The sequence below is a fragment of the Phymastichus coffea genome, unplaced genomic scaffold (assembly GCF_024137745.1).
Source record: "Phymastichus coffea isolate CEN01 unplaced genomic scaffold, Cenicafe_Pcof_1.1 PCOF00055, whole genome shotgun sequence".
Lineage (NCBI taxonomy): Eukaryota > Metazoa > Arthropoda > Insecta > Hymenoptera > Eulophidae > Phymastichus > Phymastichus coffea.
The window spans coordinates 1471400-1497299 of record NW_026706866.1 but is presented as its reverse complement, the minus strand read 5'-3'; the positions used below and the strand labels follow the sequence as shown (position 1 = coordinate 1497299).

The 25900-nt window shown below is 51.2% G+C and overlaps 2 protein-coding genes across 3 annotated transcripts in view; one reads left to right on the top strand and one right to left on the bottom strand.

The window, feature by feature from the left end:
• Positions 1–846: 846 nt before the first annotated feature.
• LOC131666005 (tensin-1) overlaps positions 847–25900 on the top strand; it is a 109098-nt gene continuing 84044 nt past the window's right edge. The window contains exon 1 of one of the 2 annotated variants that reach the window (XM_058938318.1): positions 847–1819. In XM_058938318.1, coding sequence (XP_058794301.1) covers positions 1727–1819 — 93 coding nt within the window. In that variant the 5' untranslated portion in view covers positions 847–1726. The remainder of the gene's footprint in view (positions 1820–25900) is intronic. The other variant, XM_058938319.1, reaches the window with a different exon arrangement.
• On the bottom strand, positions 21450–24799 carry LOC131666006 (putative sodium-dependent multivitamin transporter). The gene is made up of 7 exons (XM_058938321.1): positions 24598–24799; positions 24094–24213; positions 23802–24023; positions 23393–23736; positions 23199–23318; positions 22469–23131; positions 21450–22053 (listed from the first exon to the last, which is right to left on the bottom strand). Exons 1-7 carry the CDS (start codon positions 24601–24603, stop codon positions 21783–21785), a joined length of 1746 nt encoding a protein of 581 aa, XP_058794304.1. The 5' UTR covers positions 24604–24799; the 3' UTR covers positions 21450–21782.

Sequence of the window (25900 nt, the reverse complement as noted above, 5' to 3'; positions counted from 1 at the left end):
TGCAGCCAGGATTATACAGAAGCGCGGATGGGGGGGGGGGGGCTGTCGCATCTTAATTCCATTGGAGGGCGCCTGTCTCTCATCGTTTTTACGAATAGCCGCTACTCAGTCGCTCGCGAAATTCTCAAAGAATTCCGCAGCTCGCGCACAGAGGCGACTGCAGACGAGAGGGACAACTCCCGCGGGACAGGCGGAAGCGGAGAGACCGAGAGAAAGACATGCAGCGTCAACAGCCAACTGGCACGAAAAACTCGACCTCTTATGCACGCGCACGCGTCCCTTTTTTTTCACGGAAAATACAACTCGCGAGCGGCGCTTCTTTGAGACCCTGACAAATTCAATTTTCAATTACTCCGTCGACATTTCTCGGCGGTCCGCTTGGCAGAGATCGCTCCGCGCAGTTTTGTTTGATCGAAGAGCATTGGAAAGCCGCTGCAAATATTTAGACATTGAACGACTGTCTGATCGACGAGAGTAATAGCGCGCCCGTGTTGACAAGGGCGGAAAACAACGAATCCGCCCACAGAGATTTTTCACACTTGGGCCGGGGCCCAGAATCATAATAGAAGTACGAAAACAGCAGGTAGCGACGAGGCGGGCAAGGCCGATCGGGGGAAAGACCGTTGCAGCGAGCCTTCGCGTCCCTTTAAACGAAGCCGAAAGAGCACGGAGATCGAGAGAGACGCGCGGCGCGCACGCACGCAGAGCCGAGGCTCGAGCGGCGCCGCCGCAGCACTGCCACCGCCACCGGCGCTGTTTGCTTCCCGGCCGGTATTTTCTGTCAGTCGACGCTAGACCGCGGGACGAGCAGGTCGTGGGAGAGCTTGCGCGTTTCTTCGCCGCCGCCGCCTCCGTCTACATTGAGTTTCACTCTCGACTCTTTTTATTGTTTGTTGCTCGCTTCGTTCTGCTTCCGATCGGCGGTTGTAGGCCAGATCGTCGAACAGACTGCTATCGCGACACTTGGCCGGCGCTAAACGATAAGACTTTGAATTTTAAAGAAAGAATAAAACGCTTTTGTAGGCGAGCGATAACGAAAATAAAAGGCAGAGATGACGACAATCGCAGCACCGTGACCCAGATTCGCGCCTTATTACACAAGTGACGAATAAACACACTAAAGAGAGAGAGAGAGAGAGAGAGAGAAAGAGAGGGAGCACGGAATTATTCAAATTTGCCCGCTCGCGCGCAACTGCGGCCGAGAAGCTTAGATAACAAGCACATGATCGTTGCGAATGAAATTGGTATCATCGGTGATCTTATAGGCTGCGAGATGGGCGATGGACAGTGACAGAGACTTTTTTGCGATCGGTAACCCGTTAAGACATTTTTCGAATCGAGTCATGCATCTGCAACAACTATCCGGTGAATCATGGAGAGAGAAGACAATAACAGTCGGATGCAAACGGCTGAATAAATAGCGTATCAAGGGCAATCGAATGATGCAGTTAGTTGTTCGCGCCCGCTCGGCCCGCTGCGGTGCCATTACACTCGACCGCAACAGCTGAATACCTCGGCTACAGCCATGACGCCGACTGAGCTTCGCGGAAGACAATTCAATCAGGGACGCTCCCAAGCTGCTCCAAAATAATATCCGGAGTTTGGAATTACACCTGAGCTTGGCGCGTGAGAATCGAAAGCGAGAGAGAGAGAGAGAGAGAGAGAGAGAGAGGATAAGAGCTGCATCAGAGAAAAGGAGAAAAAGGAGAAAAGGACGAGTCGAAGCATGCCGTGGATAAAGTGTTTGGGCGGCGGAGGCGGCAAGACTCGGCGAGGCAAGCCACTCAGCGTCAGTCAGCCGATTCATCTGCTTGTGAAGGTGAGTCCTCGCGTTTTTTCATTTTTGTTTTTGTTTTCTTTTCACGCCGAATTGCGCCCGCCTTGAGAAAAATACGACAGATAGACGCTGACTTTTCAATTTGACTGATCGACGAGGTCGCTTGTTTTATTTTCCGTTAGCCCGCAGCCAAGAGGTGCGAACGAAAGACCACCGAACGCTTTGTTTTATCGCGGATGTTATTCCAGCAATTATTTACCAGGAGACCGTCCGCTGCTGCTGCTGCTGCTGCTTCGGATTACCAAACGTGCGCGCGCGATTCAATTTTTTCTCTCCGCAGTGCTCGCGCGCCCCGCCAATTTTTCAATTTGAATTATTGACCGGATTAAACTTGCGCAGATGTGTATGCTACGCGTCATAATGTTACGCTGCGCGCTCCTCGCTCTGTCCTGCTCAATAATTTAATAAGCATTCAGCGTCATAATGGCCGTGCGCGTACGCGATCTATTGAATATTTAAATGCGTCTTGTTGTCGATACAAAACAACGAATCAAATTCCGTTCTAATGCGCGTGCTAAAAACGCCACACGGTTAAAAAGAAAAAAATCTCTACAATTACTGTAATCATGCTCGAGTCGGAGATGTAACTTGTTTTTTGCTTTACTTTGGAGCAGCTTTTTGTTGTCATCAAATCGATTTAAAAAACATCATTTATGCGATATTCAGTTCAACGAATATGATCGCGTGTATCTCGGATGGAAATCGATGCTTTGTTTTTTCCAAGAACAATAATCGTAGCAAATGCTTCGGAAGAAAGGGTTGACTATATTATTTATTACATCTCGGGCTGCTGCTGCCGACTGGCTCGATAATAATTGCGGAGCGATTAATTTTTATTGGTCTTCCGTTGATCTTTTATCGAGCGACCTGTTGCCACATGGCCCATTAATCCCGCGCCCGACCGCAGCGTCGACGCGAATAGATGGATTATACGCTCTCTCTCTATTGATGAAGCATTTTACGTCAAGACTTCTTTTCCACGTCGTGGCGTAATTCGGACACCGATTGTTTGACGAAGCAGACGCTCGTAAAAACTCACTTTCATTTTTTTTAGTGTCTTCGAACGACGATAGTTTTATTTCCACTTAATTAAAATGCTCTATGTATCGTTTAACAGCGAAACAAGTCTCTGAAGAATAGAACTTTATGAATTTTTTTGTTATACCATGTAACTAATCGATGTACGCTTTACTTTTTAAAAATCGGTAGGAGAATTACATAGACATAAGGTATATATGTCGTTTTACATTGATGAATGTCACATTTAATTGCTGTACTGGAGCGACTGAATAACTTGATCTTAGAATTTCAAATAATCCAAAGAATTCTTTTGTAGCTCGTACAGTTGTAGCTCATTGAATAGTGAAAAGAATATTCTTCAACGAGACGTTGCATATTCAAATAGCAGAAATTGAACAAAGAGTGTTCGTTAGCGTCCTTTCGGAAAAAGTGCATGCAAGTTTTGCCGCATAATCAAGAAGGGATGATTGGCGCTGCCGCGACTAACGAAGCTGGCCAGACGGTGTTACGCAATCGCAGTTAGTAGCTGCGCGCAGATGTAGGAAAAGCATTAGTGGGACACGGGAGAGTTGGCTTCCCCCAAGAATGCTCATAAAGACGCCGCGGCTATACGGAATCTCAGGCCGCAGCCATGACGGACCGGTGGCTGGCCAACGACGAGCTATAGAGACGCAGGCGCGCGCGCAGCGGCTGATTTATTCATTTGAAGCGTCGCGCCCAAAAAAAAAAAAAAAAGAAAAAAAGAGCGCCGCCCGCCGAGAGGGTTATGGAGCTTCATAAATTTTTGATGATGTATGGTGCGACTCGGCTGCGTGACTCGTCCCGCCACCACCTTCTGCGCCGCGCGCGAAGCTATCACTTTTCTCGGGTGAACTTTGTTTCATTAGAATTATCGGCCTTCACGACTGTGAGTCACAATCGATTTGATTCACGAAAAAAATGTCAATTGCAGCTGCCCTGTCCGTCCGATGACGCATCGGTGCATCGATATTTGTTTTTTCGAAAAAAATAAAATTGATTGCTACATATCTGTATCCACCCACACTCTCGAAACCGAAATGCAAAACGGGTGTCGGCAACCATCCGTTATGCAAAGTCAGTGGCTCGACGTTTGTAATAATCATCGATGATTGATGCTAACCGAGACGCGAAAACCCATCAGTGAATCGACGTAACTACCTAGATTAGGATCCGCACTGCGCGGCTAGTAACGCGCACGATCCGCAGCCCACGGGCTTAACACCACTATCCATGCCTGCGCCCTTCTTTCTACTTATACGCTTAATACTCTTTCCGTTACGTCAACCAGCAGGACCTTTCGTGACGCTTACGCCCGCAGTTTTTTCAAATGGATTCGTAGTCTTTGATGGGGTTGCGTAATTGGTTGATGTAGGGCTAATTTTCAATTAGCGTTTCTCATTTGCCAAGGAAAACTTCGCTATGTGAATGAGAATGAAGAGTTTTATCTGAAGAAACTGTCACTGGTATATGCTATTGCTAGAAAAACTATTTATTTTGCATTTTGCGAGGAAAACAAGGAAAACAAAACAATTATTCATCGTGATCATTGTGATATCACTGTCAGGCAAATGAAAAGCCAGCAATGTAGACTTTCCGGCTTCGAGGCATTGATATATAATGTGATAAATCAAAATTTGATCGATCTGCAAGTGACGTAATATATATAACAATCGTAATAGTCGTCTTGGTGCTCCAATGCTTATTGAAAACTGTCCTTATTACTTAAAAAGCCTTGAAACTGGAATCGTTCTTATAGAAATCAAAAGGATGCCGAAAGATCGTCGACCGCGCGAAGATTTTTTGTTGCAAGTAGCGAACAAACGCGGCCGTGTGTGTCTGTCGTGTTAGACATCGAGCGCGACTCTATGTTTGCATTTTTTCCTCGGCTTAACGCTGCTTACGGGCGAGTGTATGTACACACACTCGAGTTTTCTTATCGGCGTAATGACGGCTTCATTCGCATAAGCTGGGAAAATAATGTAGCGGCATGCGCGCCGAGCTGCCAGCATACAAACGCAGAAAAAGAGAGAACGAACTCCAGCAACGAGTATTATGCAAAACTTTACGTACGTTTCGTTATTATCGCACCTCGTCATCTGCATTCCCCCCTCTCTCCTCTCGGCCCCGCCTACTTTTGACGGAATAGCTCTATTATAAGGAAACTACGCGATAGATTCGACGAAAATTTTCAAGGATCTCGAGTTCGCCAGCAGCTGGACCCACTATACAACGCACGTTTCTTACATTTTTTTATTTTTAATTCGTAAAGTATATATATATATATATACATTGCAAGAAGAGAGAGCTGCCTATGTGTAGAGATTAACATTAGATAACGGTGAACCACACGTGTTTGCCGGGTTGTAAAGTTTTTATTGACGCTACCGCCGTAAAGCGCGAGAGATAAAAATGAAGAGCAAAGCGATGGAAGATTTGCGCCGGAAATAGCCAAGTCGATGGAATTTGCGCGCGAAATGCAAATGAACCGCGGCCGGGGCAGTAATTTATCCCGATCATTGAAGCTGCAGAGAGGTGAGTTTCGTCGAGCGGGCGACAACGCTTGACTCTTTAATTTTGACGGGAGCGATGCACGGGCGTAAATAACTAATGCCCAAATCGAGCTGTAGGGGGAATCGATCAGGCCTGCGGCCCGAGCTCGCATCCCGGACGGTCGATGGATTTCCATACGCACATTCGTCTCGGCGAGCGCTCGTTGCATCCTTCGTCTTTTTCGTCAGCGCATAAAGACGAATAAATTGGGATGTAAATCATCGAACGGGCAAGCAGCGACAGTTCAGCAGCAGCGTGTATATGCTTCTCATGCCGCCGCGGAGCCAGAGGATATGCGCGAGCGAAGCGTAAAAATCAGCGTTGCACTGACGAGCCTGGGCGAGCCGCTTTTTCATGAATTATCGAGGAGCATTACGGGAAATTTTAACGTCAATCGCTTCCACCGGGTAAACGTATGTGTAATGAATTTTGTAACGAGCCTGTTTTAGGTCAATAATTGTCTAGGCTTTTCGCTCTGGAAAAACAGTGCGCTGTCGAATTCGCGCGAGGTAAGCTTCCGCGGTGCACCTTTTCGGAAAGTCTCACGGAAAGCACTACGGACTCTGCACTCGAAGCAAGCGACTAGAAAGCTACCAACGGCGATAAAAGTCTCGAGCGCTGTTCTCTGTCTTGCCCATTGTCAATGCTCATCCCGCTGGAATCGCGCAAGGGACTTGGCCTCGAGCTCGCGCTAAAACAGCAGGCGCGAGACAAACGCACAGGATCTAATTAAGCGAATAGGGAGAAGAGGAGGGCGAGAGCTCCGCGATCGAATCAGACACGGAAGCTGCAGCGAAGTGGACGCCCACGCTCGGCCGCGCTACGTTTTCCTTTCCTCTTGGCAGTGACGATCAGCGTTCGTTTGTTTGCGCACAGTTTCGCGTTGGCCGCAGACGATATTACATTCAATTCCTGCTCAGTCTCGCGATTGTAATACAAATGCGAAGCTAATATTGTTACAAGGAAGAAAAACAAACGCTCGCTCGTCCATCGATTGGCCATCTATTCTGGACGGGAGCTTCGTCTTTGATTTCTGTTTGCCATGGGTGAAAGTAGCGAAGTGCGAGTCACGCTTGCGACCATCAAACAGTTGGCGAGCACGCGCGCGCCACGAATAATGAGAATTTGCGATCTTTCACAATGATGCCATTTTTCAATTGCCATGCGACTAGATGGCTCATTGTTCCACGCGTTTTCGCTATTAATATAAATGGCCATTAACGACGATGCGCGGTAGCATCTCGAGGAACGACGTTGTAAAACTTATCGACTATCAACTTGCTGAGTCGAACAGCGTTTCACGCTTTGTCCGAGATCCTTCTTCTTTTGCTCCATCGCCAGGAGGTTTTTACGCAAGAAACACTGAATTAAGAGATAAATCGTTGTTTGCTCCGCAATGTCTCACTTTATTCAAGCGCATTAACGAGTTTCCAGCGCGTGAATCCAAGCATTTTTTATGCGTAAGAAAATTTATCGGGAACAAAGATCGCGTAGTTAAAATTTAAAGCACAAGGCGCGCAGGCTACGGAGCAAGGCTTTGTGTATAATACGGTATATGTGTGCGCAAGAGCTCGCGCGCGAGAGAGGTTGAAAGGTTGAGGATCAGTTAAGGGGTGATGTAGTGGAGGCGTTTAGTTAAATCGATCAGATACAGCTGCAGCAGTGGAGTGGTACTACCATCGCGCTCGGGCTACCGTCTGCCTATACCTTCAGCCTCGATAATTTATACCTCGATCTCTTTTTCACTTGAGATCGTCTCTTTTATGCGCGCCGCAGACTCATATGCTACGCAATGCCCCGACAATCCTCGGCACTTCGTTCAAGTATGCTTGGATTTTATGTGCTATCATCGATCCTTGCACAAACGTGTAAATGACTATAAAGCACAGCTGAATACCTGATTTTACGACACTTCTTATCTCCCCCCCCCCCCCCCCCCCCACTCACTCCCACAAACTAAATGCGCTTCCTGCACAAAATGTCTCGATGGGAAAACACTCAGCGGCTAAATTTCGAAGCTCTAGCAACTCTTTTACTTACTCTTATTAGCTGCATTTTTATGGCCTTTAAATTATAGCTTCAAATTGCCAGAGTCACTTAGTCGAGTTAGGCATTTTTTTCCTCCGCGTCGTCTAAACAAAAAGTATCAAAGCACTCTCTTGTACTGTACTTATAAACGAAAAGTATACTTCCCCACGGATTTATAGCTGGAGCTCTTATGGGAAATGAAAAAGAAAAGCAAACTCTTTATCGAAGTCTATAATTGAATGTAAATTTGGTCGATTACGGCTTAGTAATGTCGGACAATTTAGAGTGATAATAGTTGGAGGCCACAGTGCACAGTGTCGATCCGGGACAGCTCAAGAAAGTCCTTAGCTTTTAATCATTGCTACTGATCGGATAATTAGCCGCAATTCCGCGGGACCGACAATGCGATGCGCGCGCGTGCGCAGTACGCAATAGGTCGACAAAATCATCTTCGATACTCGTCGGTGAGACTCGCAGTCGTGTATCATCTCTCGCTCTCGGTGTTCAATTTTGACGGGCAATGCAGCCGTTCCAGATACCTCGGCCGACGCGCACTCGAAAAGAGCGAGCTTAAGGCGTACATCTGGCTGCATGGCGCGCGGATTACGGTACGCCGGGCAAAAGTGCAGCGTCTGCCAGACCGAGCTGGCGCGCCGCGCCGATAATGAGCAGCTATTACTCACTTCGCGCACGTCGCTCTTGATTTTCGGCTGGCAAAGAAGTCGAGCCGAGCTAATTAAAAACGTCCTTGAATTGGCCTGCACGCGGCCGGCGAGAGAAAGAACGAACGAAAGAAGGACGAAAATAAAGAAAGGCTTTCTAAAGTTGTAACGCAGTTACGTGAGGGGAGTTGTGAAATTTATTTCCGTCGGAATGTGTTTACGTTAGCACACGAGTAACGAAAAATTGCTCGGTGCGTCGCCACCGATATTTTCGAGCTTCCGACGTCCACTCAGTCTGGAGCTGGAATATTCTAACATCACGCATCACCAATAGGTTTTTTTTTTACATCCCGATATTTTAACGCGTCGGGCGAGTTTTCATAATGGGGCTTTCGAAAAAAATCTTGAATATTGAAAGGAAAAAGAAAACAGCCTCGCGTCAGCGCCTCGAGAGCAAGAAAAACTTTGATCCACTGCGAACAAACAAACAGAGAGGGAGGAAAGATAAAGGAACAATGTCGAGCAAGGCCGTCCGTTCCTCGATGAAAGTCTCCGCTGGATTATCTTCCAGACTCGCGTTCTCGTTATGTACGCACGATTATCGGGCGCACATTGGCTCGTCGCTGCTATTGAGTAATTGTCTCTCTCTCTCTCTCTCTCTCTCTCTCTCTCTCTCTCTCACGTATGGATATAAATCGCGCGGCAGCGTTAATTGTCGGTGTTAATGCATTTGCCGCGCAGGCTTGGCGATGCGGCCGACGCGCGCTTAGCATTCGGAATTAGAAAATGTCGGACGCCGCTGCGGGCTCGCAGCTGTCTATATAACGCGCTTATTTTTCCTTTCCAGCAGCGCGAGCACGTTAATTGCGCGTCGCTCCTACTCACGCCGCGCTCTCTCGTACAAGAGATTGTTTTACTCGTCGACTCGTTGCAGTCTGCACCGGCCCTTTCGAATCAGAGTCGCGGCGTTGCTTTCCCCTCCGTTCCATTATTTCCTTTTCTTTTTTTCTCCTTTTCGGCTGCGTCTAGTCGTCGCGCACCGGCCGATTTGTGTTAGTTGCGCGCAGCAGAGCAGCTTGAAGTTTTCGCGGCGGTGCCGCTACCGCGACGCTCGAGTGATTTGCCACCGACTGAGATTCATCCCCGGTTCGGAATTGGCCGAGTGCCTGTCGAGCCAGCGACTAGACTCGTCGCGTGCTCTCCCTTTTTCGCTTTTCGCGACAAAACAGCAACTCTCGAGAGCTTAGCTCAGTTTGGAGTACAGATCGCCGTAGTTCGAGGTCTTTCATCCTTGCGCTGCTCGCTGCCCGCGTCCGGGTAAGTGAGCTAAGCGATGGGGATGAAGCCTAGTTACGAGAATTCTTCGGCAATGATTAACTTCCTCCCCCTCTCCCTCGCTCTCTCTCTCTCTCTCTCGACGGGCCTTCAACCTGCTCTGCTGTGTTTGCCTTAAATTAAACTTGGCAGAAAAAACGTAAACAGCCTGTTAGCTTGCGCAACTCTTCTCTCGTTAGATGAAAAATTGCTTGTCGCTCTCACTGCGAGTGAGAAATTGAGTTGGCTCGTAAACGCACGAGGCAATACAAGCTCGTTGCGGTGAAAACGTTCACCTTTTTTTTTTTGTAGCGGGTCTAATCAAAGGAGGGCAGGGGCAGACATTAAAACTGGCGAGGCGGCTAATATCCGGTGCGTCACTGACGTCTGCGCCCGGAAGAAAAGCTGCCTCGCGTTGCGATTCACGGCTGTACGATCGTTGCTGTTGTGTTTCGCGCCAGCCCTGTCGAGTCGATTCGAACCAACATTGCCGTGGGACTACTTCTCAATAAATAGTCAGAGTGCGATTTCACAGCTTGTGCTGTTTCCTTTGCGCCTATTGTCAGCGTCTCGACTTCCGGCTTCGAATCCAAGTGTCATTAGGCGAACTTTTGTCGAGCTCACACGCGGGGTGCGTCTTTGTTGTGACGCCGAGGAAAGCTGCTGGCTGGCTCGTGACTTTTAATACTTGGATTATCGTTAAAAGCATGGCTCGGCGACGCTCTCTTTCTCTCTCTCTCTCTCTCTCTCTCTCTCTTTACAACTCTGACTAATTGGTACGTAATGGTGGTTGGAAATGGCACGGCGAGAGTGCACTACTAATAACGAAAGTACACGTAAGACTATCAAAGCTAAACATCATTATGATGAAACGTTAGAACGCGCGATATTTTGGGGCCGAGACTGGCGAGCTACTCGTACGATCCATCATTTTTGACCAGCGTTTCACTAAACCTCTCCCCTTAAAAACATAAACCACCGACTTGCGTACGTAGCTAGCAGCCCGGAAACTAATGGAAACTTCAGAGCGCTTACAAAGACCTCACATCATCGACTGCGTGTAATGGAAGCTAAACAAAAATACACCATTCGGCGAAAAGGCATATCGGCGCACTCGCTCGGGAGCGGAGTACGGCCTCAGATCAGAGGTCCATTTTCGCGCTCGCACGAGCCCGTATAATTGAAAATAGATCGTTCGCCCGCGAGTAAATTTAGGCGAGAGCAGTGCACTCGCCCCGCGCGCACGTACACGCAATGCCTCGCGGTGTGCGCGAAATTCTCGAGTGTTGTACTAGTTATTAGAAGCCGGCAGCGCCGCCGCGGCGTTGCTTTATTTTTGCAGAGCCAGGGATGCCGTTGAATTCCCGTGACTCGGAAAACAGAGGGAATAAATGAATTTTTCAAAAGCTCCTCTCGCTGCACCGTCGGCATACTTCAACGAGATTTTGAAAGCTTTCCTCTTCAATTTTCAATGAAGCCGAGTGTACGAGCTGCTATCTCAAAGTAGATAGTTGCGAAAAGTAGTTTTGCTAAATTAAAACTACAGCCCTCCCGTTGGCAGCAGCAGCATGATGCCTATACGCTGCCACAAGGGAAAAAAGTCGTCAGTTCGGTTCAGCTCGGGTGATGCGTCGCGGCAGTAAAAGTTGTAAAAGTCAAAGCCTATGTAATGGTGTTCCTGGGCGATGCAGCCGAGTCGCGCGACCGCGACATGTGTTTCCCATGTGCGACTATCATGTGGTCGCCGTTGCCGTCTCTCCACCTGGCCTCGTAAACTTGGCCCTGCAAATTGCCGGCAATAAACGAGTTTCTCGAACGGCGCGGCGGTGATTCTCAAGGACCCATGGCTGTTCGTGCAAAAATTGATTTAAGGATCCAACGCGCCGGGAAACCGCTTCCACGTAGTCTCACCGTCGAGGCATCTGGAAAGGCTGTCGAAAAGTTGCAGGCAGCGCATCCGACCCGGAGAGCCAGCTGCGCGCGTCTCGGCGAGAGTAAGAAAGCTGGTAGGCGAGAGAAAAAGCTCAATGCGATATCCACGAGGCAAGGACCGGATGAGCTGCCGCAGCCGCGGGCGCGCTTACGTCGCGTTGAAAAGACAAGTGGAAATCCTAGATCTATGCTGCATGTACGCCTTTTATGAGTATCGTCGGCTGATTTACGAGCGATTACTCGGATCGTAAATTGCGAACGCATGCCGATGCTCTCGCGGCAGAGAGAACAGAATACAGCTCGAGGCGCTCTCTGCTCTCCGCTTCAGTGAAAGGGACAGGACTAAAAATCCTCTACGCCTGGCCAATTGTCTCGTTCTGTGTCCGCTAATTGTGCTGCTTGCGCCTCAGACGGTGACTGGCAGCGACTCATTTATTTGTCTTAAAGAAATTAAATTTTTATCGTATTGTGATTCTGACTTTGCAGACGAGATATGTTCTTCAAAAATAAAAAAAAAACTAAAGAAAGAAAAACAAACGTCTCGATAGGCATTGAGTCAGAACATTAAGCTTATCACGCTGGCGCCGCAATTTACATCTCTGACCATAAACACGGAAACGCACAAAAAAAACGGCTTCCCGAAGCTCTGAGCGGTGCAGCGATAAGGTTGTCCAGCAGAATAATAGTAACGGCGTAACTTTCAAGCGGGCGGCGCACTTCACAGGAATCTGGCGGGCAGAGCTAGAGGGAAATTCACTATTACCAGAAACAAGCCGGCGCGAAAGAAGGAACGCGCGCGAGCTGTACAAATGTTTGTTTTGGAAAATTACACGCTGAACTTTCGTATGGAGGCTGTTCGGCGAACCGCGCAACGCGCGCGCACTTATCAGCGGGCGAAGGGCTGATGCACGCGTCGCAAGCTGTTTTCCACGCGAGTCTGTGAATGGAGCGCGCCGCGCTCAAAATCGATTCGCGCCGGTGCGTCGAGACGAGCGCGGTTCGTCTGTGCGCGCCCCGCCGACCTATCTCCGATCGCGAACTGTCGTCGCTCCTTGCCGCCGCTGACAATGTCCCTCTCGAGTGCGTTTATCGAATCTCCGCCGAGCCGTCAGAAAATTCATCATATACCGGTTGCCTGCAAATCTATTGTCGAGCGGCTTGCTACGAATTTGAATATGTCAGTCGGCTGACTCGTCTCCGATTTTTTACTAGCTACTACTTGGAATTGCGAAAACATTATGTCGCTTGTACGCCATGTCGCGACGCAGCCTCTGCGATCAATCTACATTTGTAATTCAATATTACGTTATTATCTTAACGACTTTGTCGTCTACCAAGCACTCTTGGTCGAGATCACGTCGAGTTGCGATTCTAGTGATCATTCATTTGTTTCTATTCTTTGCGTTAGAATAAGGTGATCACGTGCAATTGTTACGTAATCATACTTCACGTCGGTGCTTAGTTGAACAGTTTAGTAAGCCCTGATGAAAGTTGCTCGGCATGCCGAGAAAGTTTCAAGGAGCACTTGCCTTCGACGAGAAAGCCGGAAAAATGTGAAAGTTTGTTAGTAAAGAAAAAGCCTCGTAGAGGGTAAGGACAAGTCAGAGAAAACCCAAGCCACATCCAGTCAGATTAGGGCTGTGAATAGCGCGCATGAAACGCTCCAACGGAAAGTAGGCATTCTCGAGTACATATGTGGTCTTTTCTACCCTCTTGTCTAGCCGTTTTGTTTACGAAAATAAAATAAAAACGTAGCTTTGCGTCAAGCAGAACGCTTTTTGTCCCTTTTGAACATACTTGCCAACGAAAGTGCTCTTCTCCAGCCAAACTGTTTGGCAGTAGTTTTTTTCGTCGAGCTGGCGCATGTAAAAGAACGATCGATGGTAATCTGGTAAAACATGAAAAATGCCAGAATTCCGGTAAGCGTCACACGTCTTTGAGGGATACACAATAAAGAAGCTCGCGAGGGCTGCATATAATTTCGTGCATCCGATAATGTGGCATCGAAGCGCGTCGGCACGTTTTAGCGATCATTGGCCGCCTATCGCGTCCGGGCGAGGCTGTGGGAAATATTTTAATAATCCCCGTTTATGCTGTCGGGGATGCTGGATTTTATTTATTAATCTTTTTTCAGTCAACCCTTCACTTTCACCAGGTGCGTTCGATCCCAAGAAATACGTGCGGCTATGCGGAATAATATAGCGGTAAATAAGGCGAACTGTGCGCGTGCTAGTGCGAGCAATATGCACCGTTGATCTGTCGGGCCGATATAGTTGCATTGATCATAAAGCAAACAAGCATAAATAAGAGGCGTATCAGTTTGGCTTATGGGAGTTTCGCCATCTCGGCTCGAGAGCTGGCATTGTCACTTTTCCAGCGCGTGATCGCGCCGTTAAGCCACCAACGGACGAGCGATATAAAAAAAGAAAGGCATACACAAGAGCAAATCCTGCAAGGATCTCAGGCTACTCTTACACGCGTTCGCTCTGCCGTGAGACAGACCGAGACACGCACGCGCGCGCCACCCCCCGCGCCGCACCGCAAGTGCCGCAACTCGAAAGTCGAGATGGCGCGAACTAGTCGGGACCGCTGCGCGAGTGCATCTCTCGTTATCCTCTTCATTGGCGAGCGACCGGCGCGTATTTGCACGCGCAAGTTCAGACTCAAGTGGTGCTTTGCGGAAGGACGAAAATCGCGCGGTCCTCCCGCGCTCGCTAGCCGACCTTTTTCGCGAGCCGAGCTCACTTGCGTTTTGATGTGTGCCTCTCGCCGACGCTAGCTCGCCTCGACTCACAACGGTTCGATTTCGGCCTCGGTGGGATTCCGTAAACACATAAATCGTTGAACACCAGCCGAATAAAAGGATGAGAGGGAAGAAAAAAAATACGGAGAAATCGTACCCGCATAAGTTTGTTTGTTCGCGGCGCAGTCGACGTTGCGCGCGGGGAAGGGACACGTGGAAAATAAAATTGTGCCAGGAGGAAGTGTGGCTAGCGGCGGTGACGGGGGCACAAAGGATTCGCTGGCCGGGTCACGCGAGTGAGGATTTACCTGGTCTCCTGGGAGAGTCCGATTTTTCCCTTCGGTTGCCCGTCGGACGCCAGGCCGTAAGAGCGCGATTATTTACGAGGCGCGTGCAGCGTGTCTGTCTCTCTCTCTCTCTCTCTCGCTCTCTCTCTCCTTCTCTCTTCGGCTGCGACGTATGCGGGCGGCGCCAACGAGGCACCCAACCAGCCGTTTCTTCTTGTAGCCTCGCTCGCAGCGTTACGGCGATCGAACGATTTGACCCACTTGCCAGTCGCCGCTTTTTATTCGCCTTTGTTTTTTGCTTTTGTCTTTTCCTTTCGTTTCCTGTTTCCATGTTTCATGACTTTTCAGCCTTGAATGGTACAAATATAATCGGCGTCGAACTTTCGCAAGGTAATCGTCGAGCGCTCTGCCGAGTACAAACATAGACGTGAAATTAACGGTCGCGCAAATGATCGACGGTGGAATGATGCTGGCACGCGGACAGGAGCGCCCGGCTCGTATGAATGAATCCCGCCAAAGCTAACTATTATGCAAAGCATTTTCACGGATGGCGGGAGAGTCGACAAAAGCCAACGCGCGGTCACGCGGCGTTCGTTAGTCGTCGCAGCGCGAAAAGTCAACGGGAAGCACATACTTGCGACTGCCGCTGCCGCGAGCTTTTCCACGGAAAATGTTTGTTCCGCGATCGCGGCTATTTCGGTCTTAACAGTCGCGACTCGTCTCGCGCACGGGCCACGGGTGGGTTTATCGACTGCGCGAGGGCCGCAAGTGCGAGCGTAAGAACCGGGAGAAGGAGGTCGAGTGGTGCAGTGCCGCTGGGAGCTCGAACGGTTAATCGCATTCGACGCGGCTTCTGCTTTCAACTGTGGATTCTGCGCGCGGCGCCTAATAACTGGTCAGTCCATTATCTTACTCGCCGAATATTTACGAGCGAGCGCAGGTCTTCCAGTTGGCGCGTAGGTCCGCCTTCGAGTGTAATTGCATCTCGTGCCACCGCAGACTAATTGCCGCGAGAGGTTTTCAGCTTCGCGTGAAAGTCGAGCCACAAATAAAAAATAAAAGCTGACGGTCATGCGCCGCTCGGCCCGCCGAGATTTCGGAGCGATGCTGCTGAGTTGGTGGCTTCCCAGAAGACGGCCCATCTCGGCAAAGACGATGCCTGCAACCTGACTCCCGCGGCTCCGAACAAAGCTTGCCCCCTTGATTTTTCGGCGATACTCGAGACCATTTTTTTCTCCTCGAACGCCTCCGCTCCCGCTAGCATACTGCAACGATTTACTTTCGCACTCCAAAGACCAAAACGTTGCGCTAGCTTTTTCATCTGTACGAGCAATTACTCGAAATTCCTTTCAAAATATGAGGATGTTATTAGAAGCATTTCACAGTGCAACGAACATAATGTGTTAGTCAAGAAAATGTGTTTCGTGGAAAAGAAGCCTTCGTTAGGATCTTTCTCGGCTCCTGCCGGTAGACAATTTCCAACAAAGATAGGCCATCTTGGACCCAGGATTAATGAGTTCTGCTAAAGATGCTGCCGGGCGTCAAAACAGGAAAGGCCCCAAGTTTCAACTCTATTCAAATAATTTGTCGGTTCTCTTTTATATACACGTTCTTTTAGTAATTATATTACGCAGACATAATAAGAATAGTACATCTGAAAGTTTGAGCGGTTCATAATTTATCTATAGCGATATTGAAGTTGGCACGACAGAAAAATGTGTAAGTGAAAATGGCATGGTGATTGCTCGTGGTAATTGAGAAAATAAACTCAGTGTTGACTAATAATTAAAAACCTGATCAGCAAGATTCACCGACAAAGGAAGGTCGTTATCGAAACCTCGGCAGTTCGTTCAACGGAGTCGTTTAAATAAATAAATAAATAAATAAATAAGTCGTGAGAAACAGTACGAAATACAATCTGATTAGCATTTGGCTTCAATCTTGAAATATGCAAATTTTCGCAAAGAGATTGCGTTTTTGAGAGCGAAGCTTGTAGTCGAATGCAAACAGACTTTCACGCGTGCGAGCCGCTTAATACTGGTAAAAGGCTATTAATCGTATCCGATTACCTTAGCTGCTGCTGGTATGGGCTTTTTCGCAGATATATACGCGTATACTGCGAGCTGGATTGCACGCACGGCGTCATATTCCCGTGGAGCACGCGATATTTCAATCGTGCTGCATCGAAACGTGCTAATCCGAATTTTATGGAGCTGTATTTTTTACTTAGCTCGTCGTGCTTGTTTGCGCTTGTTTTTAGCGCGCATCGGCTTGCAAGTCATTTATCCGGTCGATCGCGGTCGCGCGCAAGCGTGATTTAGCGCACTGTCCACTGGCTGAATGAAATTAAATCGTTGTCTATCGGTCGCGCGGCGGGCACTTGGGAAGCGTTCCTTTAAAAATCGCGCGCTCGGCGCTGAACTGTCACTCGCGCAGCTTATATAACGGCGATGGCAAAAAGGGCGCGGGTTCGCCGTGGGCTCCAGGGGCTTTCGGCGAACGCTCGAAGAACTATGAAAGCGCGCTTCACTGCAGTCACACGTGCGAGTGACCGCGCAGCGGAGTTTACGCGTTGCAAACATCTGCGTATCTCGAGCATCCTCAAGACCCTCTCCGCCATTAAAACAAACCTACGGTTCCTTTCTCGCGAGCTCTCGCGCGTGAAAGCATCGTTATTTATATTCCCCCGGTTCGGAAAATAAAACGCGCGGCCAAGGCTGTTTTCCAGCTTATATATATTTGCAAGCGAGTTTTTCAGCAACGTACAATCGCGGTGGCTAAAGCTGGCTCTCAAGATGTATGCGCGCGCGCGAGTACGGTTAGGTGAGACGGGAACGAATTATGCCAAAGTAGCTGGCGCACAATGGCGGCATGCCGGCGGGCTCGCGCGACAAAACTCGTATAGGAGAGCCGCGCCAGGCACGCGCAACAAGAGAAACACATTGCCGGCGCCGCTCGTACGTATACATCGGAGACACGTGCAGGCGCAACCATATTGCACCGACCGCAGCGGACAATGATCGGGCGCCGCTACGGCAGTGATGGGCCGCGCCGAGAGCGCGGATGGCGTGTACGTCTTTGAGTCACGCGCGGTGGGTGTAACGATGATGCCTCGTCCACCCGGAAAACCCGACATTCTCTCGCCTCATTGAGAGACGCACCGCTGGAATCTCTATAGATGCGCCTTTAGCCTCTCTTCGTGCAGCACCGACAAAGCTCTCAATTTGTCGAATTGGATACGATTGATGGGATTTCTTGAAATTTATCAATTACGCGAGATGGGCAGCGTCTTCCCAAATGGGCATTTCTTTGCTTACTCAGCGTCGCCCATCATATTGGACCACCCGTGTCATACGTTCAGCCTGACCGCACCACCGCTGTCGATTGTTCCAGGTCCCCGAGTGAGTCTCGCTGCGGAGGAGCTGTGACGCTAATCGCCCCAGCGCCGCGCTGGCCGAAGCATCGGTCTGTGAACGTCGTGGTTTTTTGCGACGCGCGCGCAGCCTCGCAATCTTATCGCTTGCACGTGGGTCGTCGCGGACGGCCCTCGGAATCGCCCCTATAAATCAGCAGAGGCGATCCTGCAGGCCGACCACCAGCCAGCTTTTTCTCGTGCCAGCTGGCTGCGCTCGGCCGACCAGCCGCCGCCGCCGATCGGTCGATCGATCGATCGACCGATCACGAGCAGCGCCTGGCTAAATCGGAGGCCTCCTCGCCCCACGCCTTATCGGCTCTCGATCGACAAGCCGCATTTCCGCAGGACAGCGCGGCCGTGCCGACGTCGCCGGCTCGTTTCTTGTTTCGGCGGCGGTGCGCTGCTCCCGCGACACTCGCTCCGCGGCTCTCCGGCGGAGCACACATCTGCGAATTGTTTTTGCCGTAGTCTCGACGCGCAGCCCCCGCGCGCGCGTATATCTGGATTCAGTTTGGTCGTGCTCGCGACACTTTCGAGGCTGCCGGCCTGCCTTTGCGTCTCGACGTAGACCCCGGAGATGCGCGAAATTATCGAGCCAAGCGCTCTGCTTCGAGAATAATCTCGCGTTACGCGGACGTGCACTCGCTCTTTGGCAACCAGCGGCCAGCAGTGTCTCCGGCTAGCCACAGCGCAGCTCGAATCCGCTTGTTCTCTGTCGCTTGTCATTGCTCGTATCGATGCTCGTCGCGTCGTTCTAACGGGCACGCGGTGTTTGTGGTTTGAACGACGGCTCCAACGAGATGCGTGCCAGGCAGGCGCAGTATTTATGAGGAAAGAGTGGCGCTCGAGATGCACGGCGTATTTTCGTGAATCAGCGCTACCGCGATCCGCGGGCTTCTGCTTTACTTCGGCTGCTCTAGAGAGGCCCTCGAGACCCAGAGCAAAAGCAGCTCGTACCGTCCGGATAGCACTCGATCGAATGCCCGCGTCACGCGCAGACGCGTTGGCTTCTTTACGACGCCGACGAGCCCTGATATCACCTGCTACAAAGCAGCTATGTTCGAGGAAATGTAGAATTGGAGCGGTTCCAAAATCCGCGCGTGCTTGCCCAACCGTCGGAGCAGCGTTCGGAGGTGCGCGAAGGGCCTCGCCAAGCAGGACGCGCGGTCAAGTTCACGGTGAATCGTTCACGGCTATCGACGAGCCTGGCCTATTGACCCGTGGTCGGCGTGGCGGCCGGCACGCGCCAGCTGACAGTTCCATCAAAGTATTTCTGTGTATCGCGTCGGGCGCGCAGCTGCGGTGCCTGCATCTGCCCGAGCGCGCGCACCCCCGTCGCCGTGCTCGCCTCGATGCTCCTTCTCCTTGTTTGCTCGTCTTATTGTTCGGCGAATTGCCCGCTTCCGCGTCGTGCGCGTCCTCGGCGGCTTTACCGGCGGCTCGATGCGGTGCGCGCTGCCCTTCTCCAGGCTCAGACGGCGCTCGCTGCCGCAAAAATTGCTCGGCGAGGCGCTTTCGAACGCTGCGCAGCCGCCTACGTTTCGTCCTGGCGATGCCCCTCGTCGGCGGGAACGGGCGCTCGAGGAAGGCGGGCATACGGCGGTGGAATGCGACGCGTAACGCGGGCGGGCGCGGAGTGCAGACGGAAGGGCCCCCGCGCGCCGCCGCTTATCTCGCTTCCATGGTCAATGTACCATTCATGAGCATCAGCCACTCGGCCCCTCCTCTACCGCGCGCCTTTTCACTCTCCGAGGGATCGATCCGATCCCCTCGTTGTGCCCGCCGCGTAATGTTATCGATTTTCATAGAGCGCCAGTGCGCAAAAATTGCCACGGCTTATGCGACCAAGCCGCGGCGCAAGACAATGGCATTATACATCTTGACGAAGATGCATAAGCTCAAGGCTTCATTCTTACGAGTGCGCGAATGCAAATCGATGCGCCTCGTCGAAGCGCCCGCAGAGCGCGCCGACAGCGCTTCCACGCGCGTACAACTATGTGAGAGCGCGTTTACTTGGGATAACGAGCTGGCTAAGATTAATTTATTAACGAGTTCATTCGTCATCGGGCGATGATGTCTTCGTTACACATTTAATTTCAGAGGCACGGCCGCGTTCTCGGGCACGCGACGCTACGTTCGATGACTCAATGGCTGTATGTACGCGTCCATTCGTTTCTCTTTCAAACAGGGGCTCGCAATCATTCAGCGCGATGGCTCGTTAAACGCGACAACGGTGCTCGGGCGACGGCCGGTACGGAGGCGGAACGGAGAACCGGAGGCGCGAAAAATAATACATTATCCGCTCTCGGAGGTAAGCACCTTGTGCCTTTATCGCCGGCCATATGCGCAAGGTCATCGCTCGGCTCTCTGACTTTGCGAAACTATTGCCGAGCATATGGCCAATGCGGCCACGCAGCCCCTAAAATCCAACTCTCGTTTATCACTCCCCTGTGCGCGCACCGGCCGAAATTGCTATTGCTCTCGATCAGCCTGAGTGCGCCTCGATTTTCGGGCTCGCCCGCCTTAGCCGGAAGCACGTTTTTCCCCGGCGCAGGGCGAGCGCGCATAATCGTCAATATGGCCAGCGCTGGGTTTCTCGCTTTCGCGGCCATTACCGGGCACGGAATTGCCCTGTACAATCCAATGAGGCACGCGAAAGCAGCATGAAATCGTTATCGCGGAATCTGGCGGGTAACGAGGAAAGCGGATAAGAATCGGAAGAGAGATCGCGGCTCAATTTACCCGCGCTTGCACACCTAATAACAGGCCTCTCGCGGCTGCTTACCGGAGCGCCACAATTAATTAAGCGTCTAGAGGCAGCCAGCAAAAATGTAATCATTCTAAGTGCGCGCACTCGCGCTCGCCTGCTCGGCCTGTGTTCTCCCGGGGGTCCGGTTTCACGCGGAGGGTGGGCCACGCCTCGATAAACAGCTCTCTTTCTCGCTCTCTTTCGCGTCGCTCGCTCGCTTCTACCTGGCTGCCGCCTTGGAACGCGCGCGAGTTTACGCTCGTGCCTAATGCCTCGGGGATAATTCGAGACGCACGTGACTTTGTTTGCCGACGACTTGCCCGACTACAGTCGCTCCTCGTGGCTTTTGTGGGCAGAACCCCCCGGTATGCCCCGCGAGACAACCCTCCGGGATGTACAACTGGCGCGGCTAATTGATTGGTCGAGGCTTTCTAAGCAAACAAGGAGGTGCGCTCGGCCGCAACCTCCGCTCGTCTCGCCTCGCCGTTTGCCCGTTCTCCGACGCGACCCGAGCTCTAACGACGCGTCAAACGTCTTGCCGAGCGGCTCGATTTCGGCTTGAGCCGGCGGCGCGTGAATCACCCTATCGCGCGCGGGCCTGCGTCACTGTAATTGAATTAGTCGTACGTATACGGCGCTCGAAAGATCCAAGCGCTCCTCGGCCCTCTCTGCTACTCTCGCGCTCGTTCCTCCTTTTTAACGAGCTTTGCGTCGGCTCCGTAAAATTCACAAGGCCACGAATTTATATTCGTTCCTTTCGGAGGAAACTGCAGCTTGTGCGACTCCCCTCCCATTTCTAGCGATCACGATCTTCAACTTACGAACTACTCCGTTTTTACGAACTTCAGCTACGCTCGAAGACCACTGCGCGCAAAATTACATTGATTTCGTCATCAAACGAAATTAATATTATTGAAGCTAGTCAACATATCTAATAGTTATTTACATACACTGCGACGTGCAGCACTATCAATAAAATTATCTCATTCTCTATGTCTCAGGTGAGTTGTCGATTTTCGCAGTTCAAAATGTAGAGCAAGTACACGAGTGATACTTGGCGGCCGCCACACTGGTAAATTCGCACAAAATCAATCATTCGCCGTCCGCTCCAAAGTCGTGAAAAGCGTTGTAATTGGAATCCGACTGCCAGAAGTCGACCGGGGCCTTGCCGTGAGGAAGTCTGCCCACTTCGATCTCGCCGGGCGCTCCCTCGTCCCTTGGTAGTCATTGGTTTCGCCGTGCGTTCGCCTCCTCGAGCGCGAGCACTTGGCTGCTCGTCGTTTTGGCGGCGTCCGATCGTTTCCTGCGTATCCGCTCGGCCAACATCGGCGTGAAGAGGCTTGGATCGGGCTCGATCGGCCTCTCGCGCGAAAACTTATCGAACAACAGACTCGCGAGGTAGCCCACGACGAGAGTGATGGTCGCGCCCATGGGACTGTACCACATGTACGATATGCGGTAGAGGTAGAAGTAGGAACTCGGGTCTCGCGGCGGTCTGAAAATGAAGCGCAATTCATGTCGATTATTCGAATCTTCACAACAGTCCCGTTGCACAAAGACTCGCGGATTTCCGGATGGCGCACGCGTGACTTTTTTTGTCTCTCTGCCTTTTTTCATTGTACGCGCCTCTAAAGGTATTCGAATTAGCGTGAATGGCGGCCCAACAATGCGCATCGGATTTGTCGCCGCTCTTTTTCATAGCATTATTCGCGCGAGTCGGAAGTCGTCCATTAACCCGCTGGAAAAACGCTCGATTTTACGGAACTTTGCATTCGATGATCGCGGCGCTCGTTACATCCCCGTAAACAACAAAGCCGTCCTCAGAAAAGAAAAGCGCGCGCGCATGGGAAGCGACGACGATTTATGGCCGCGGCGTGAGTCCACGCAAGAAAAGCTCGGGCAGCACTCACTCGGCGACGGACAGGCCGGCGGGCAGGACTGTGAAATTGCAGCCATCTGTGGAGGCCGGAAGCGGAGGCACCTTGGGCCGGGGCTGCCCGAAACTCGCCCACATGCAGGTCAGCAGGGCTGTGACGATGCCGACTACGGCCCCCTTCTCGTTGGCGCCCTCGAAGAACATGCCGAGGGTGAAGATGCCGAGTACCGGGCCGGCGATCGAGCCCGTGATGGAGACGGTGAGCGTTATGAGGCTACCCAGGCTGCCGGCCAGAAAGGCGATGGACGTACAGATCAGGCCGTTGGACACGGCCAGAACTTTGCCAAAGTACGCCTCCTTCTCGGCCGGGAAGCTCCTGCCTGCTCGGCGGTACAGGCGCTTCAGGTAGTCCTCGAGGAAGACGGCCGCCAGCGAGTTCAGCATGGCGGATATGGTGCTGAGACTGGCGCTGAAGATTCCCGAGATGAAGAGGCCCGCCAGTCCCGGGTAGACGGCCATTTTGGTGGCCGCGAAATGCGGCATCAGGCGGTCGGCCGAGCCGACTTGGCCGCTCCTCACCGGATCGCAGTCCTTGTAGACGACGAACAAGACCAGGCCGCAGAAGCAGGTCATCAGCCCGAAGGACACCAGCATCGGCACGTTCATGAACAAGGCCAGGCGCGCCGCCCTCAGGGTTCTGCAAACGACAATCCGGGCTACGACTTTATCCGCGCGTGCGAGTGCAAGCGAACGCGGATCCTCACTTGACGGTCTTTAGACGCTGGACCTCCACCTGATTGACGCCGTACAGCGAGCAGAACAGACAGAAGCAGCCGCAGATGAGGCTCCAGCAAGTGTGGCGTATCGTCGGGTCCGGTCGAAAGCTGAAATCGGGATCGGGCCGTTACATCGCTTGCACCGCCGCGCCGCCGCGGATGCCGATAGCGGGCGATCTTACTCGAAAAACTCGAGTCTGCCGCGCTGGCTGGCGACTTGCCAGACGCGGCCGAGGCCACCGTCGATTTCGCTGGAAGCCACCGCCAGGATGCAGACGAGCGAGGCGAACATGAGCACACCTTGGAAGATATCGGTGACGAGGACGGCCTTGATGCCGCCGACCGTCGAGTAAAATATGCAGATCACAGCTATGAGAGTTATGCTGGTTTTGCTGGACAGTCCCGTTGTCGCCTCTATCGCCAAAGACGGCGCGTACAGGACGACGCCGGTGTACAGGGTCAGCTGAATGTAGTTGGCTATGCTCGTGGTCAATCGTGCAGCTATGCCGAACCTCCTTTCTAGATACTGCGCGCCAGTCCAATAGTGCACTATTAATAACGAGAGCGCGACGTCGTGCAGGCATTGCTAACCTCGTAGACGCTCATGCTGTCGAGCTCGAAGAACACCGGCAGGTAAAAGTAGCCGACCACGACTGTCGCCGCGACGATGCCAATGTAATGTACGGCGAACAGCGTGCCGTGGGCGTAAATCTCTCCGCTGATGCCGAGGACCGTGATTGCCGAAACGAAGGATACCATCAGAGCTATGCTCAGAGGCAACACGCTCATCGATCTATTGGCCGAGAAGTACTCCTGCGTTCCAATGGACAGTATATTCAGACGATACGCTTGATGAACTTTCATTGGTTTTCTACGATCCTACCTCGATGGTTTTCTGTTTGCCCCCGGTGAATCGGTAATAAACGCCAATGCCAGCAGACACGAGCATCACCACGCCGAGGACAACGTAATCGGCGGCTTGCAGCATCGACTTTTTCCTGCCCTGAAAATTTTCCTCCCGTTAGTTTGGTCGCTTTTCTCTCCGCGATCGATACCTGCTCGATAGAGAAATGGCCGAAACTTAAATCACGCTTGAATCGGTTGACGTACAGTCGGAATAACCGAGTGAATTGCCATAAAGTATTGGATTTGCTACTAAACGTACTGCTGTGTTTGACGCATTAATGAATGTAAATTCACGTGGGAACCCAGCGCCACTCTCTGAATTCGCATTTCGTGTTAAATCCAACTACTTATCCAGCCAACGTTTGCGTAACTCTCCACGTGACCTTCCACGCGTATTATTCGCAAATGCTCGTAGTCGCTTGCCACCACACTGGCCGTGCGCTTAATTTTATCGCCAAAAAAGAGAAAACAATATACCGACCTCCATTTTTCTCGTTTGCTCTTGATGTCTCCGGCGGCTTTCAACACATACGAGAGATCGCGCGAGGTCTCAAAACGAGCGTGACGAACGCGAGTGCAAAAATGTTGGAGTGACTTTTCATGGCGCGAGGGTCAGTAAAAAATCTACCGAGCCACCAAAGTGCGCGTCACAATGTCTACTGACTTTCGGCCGCGACACGATAATTCGAGCTTACGGCGGTACGTTACGTAAAGGATGGCTCAGCATTTCCAGTAGCGTAAACACGCAAATCCTGGTCGCACTGCTCATCATCGACAGCAATGCACGTGCTTAAAATCAAATTGGTACCAAGTCGAGCTTCTCGCGAAAAGTCGTCGGAGAAGGGCATAAAAAAATGCGAGGTGGTCGCCGTTACACGCATTGGTATTCTTACATGTCGCGCACTCGAGCGAGCAGGAAGTGGCTTTACAATTGTGTGTGCGTAGGCGGGTCGTGCTCTCGTGCGAGTGGTAGTGGTGTCGCGGTAATACGCGACACCGCTATGCCATTGTCGGACAGACCGATGCCCGACTAGCGATTGCTTTGGGCCGATGAGCATGACTCTGGCAAAAAGAAAGAAACCGAGCAATAATCGGTTTTCGATGGCGACTGCCTCGTCAAAAGTACGGTCCTGCGCTCGGTTTTTTGAGGCACGGGCGGGAAGAGGCAGTCGCAAAGTGGCGAATTCCCGTCATTAAGTCGTTAGCCGCTGCATGCGCAGGATAACGTATCAGAGTTGGCCTACTATTAACTGGCTGCTGAAGTCGTAATCACTGACCCTCGCACGCTTCCTCAAAATCCACCTGTAATATTTCTCAATTTACGGATTTGATGAGCCTCTGTTATGAAGAAAAACGAAAATGACTGATCCTCATTGCCGATTAGGGATAGTTCTGAGTCAGCGTATACTCTACTGTTTCCCTCTATGTTCTTCTTTTTAATCATCAACTTTTTCTTTCTCACGAAATCAGCTCAGTCATCGAGCGTTATTATTAGCGCTACTATTACAAGCTTTATAAGAGGAACACACCTGAGGAGCTTCCCTTTGATTTTTTTTTCCTCGCGTACTCGATAAAGTTGTAAGCCGGAGGATGAGTTTTAAGATGAAAAGGCCGATATTATTATTTTCCAATGAAGGAATCGCTACAACGAGTGAGAAAAACGGCATTTCTCACCATTCTCATTTGGTTTTTATTCGCTCGCTCAATTAATGTCTCTCGTCGGCCAGAACGGCGGCATTGCGACGGCGGAAAGCGACACGTAACGCGGGCGACGACACTATTCA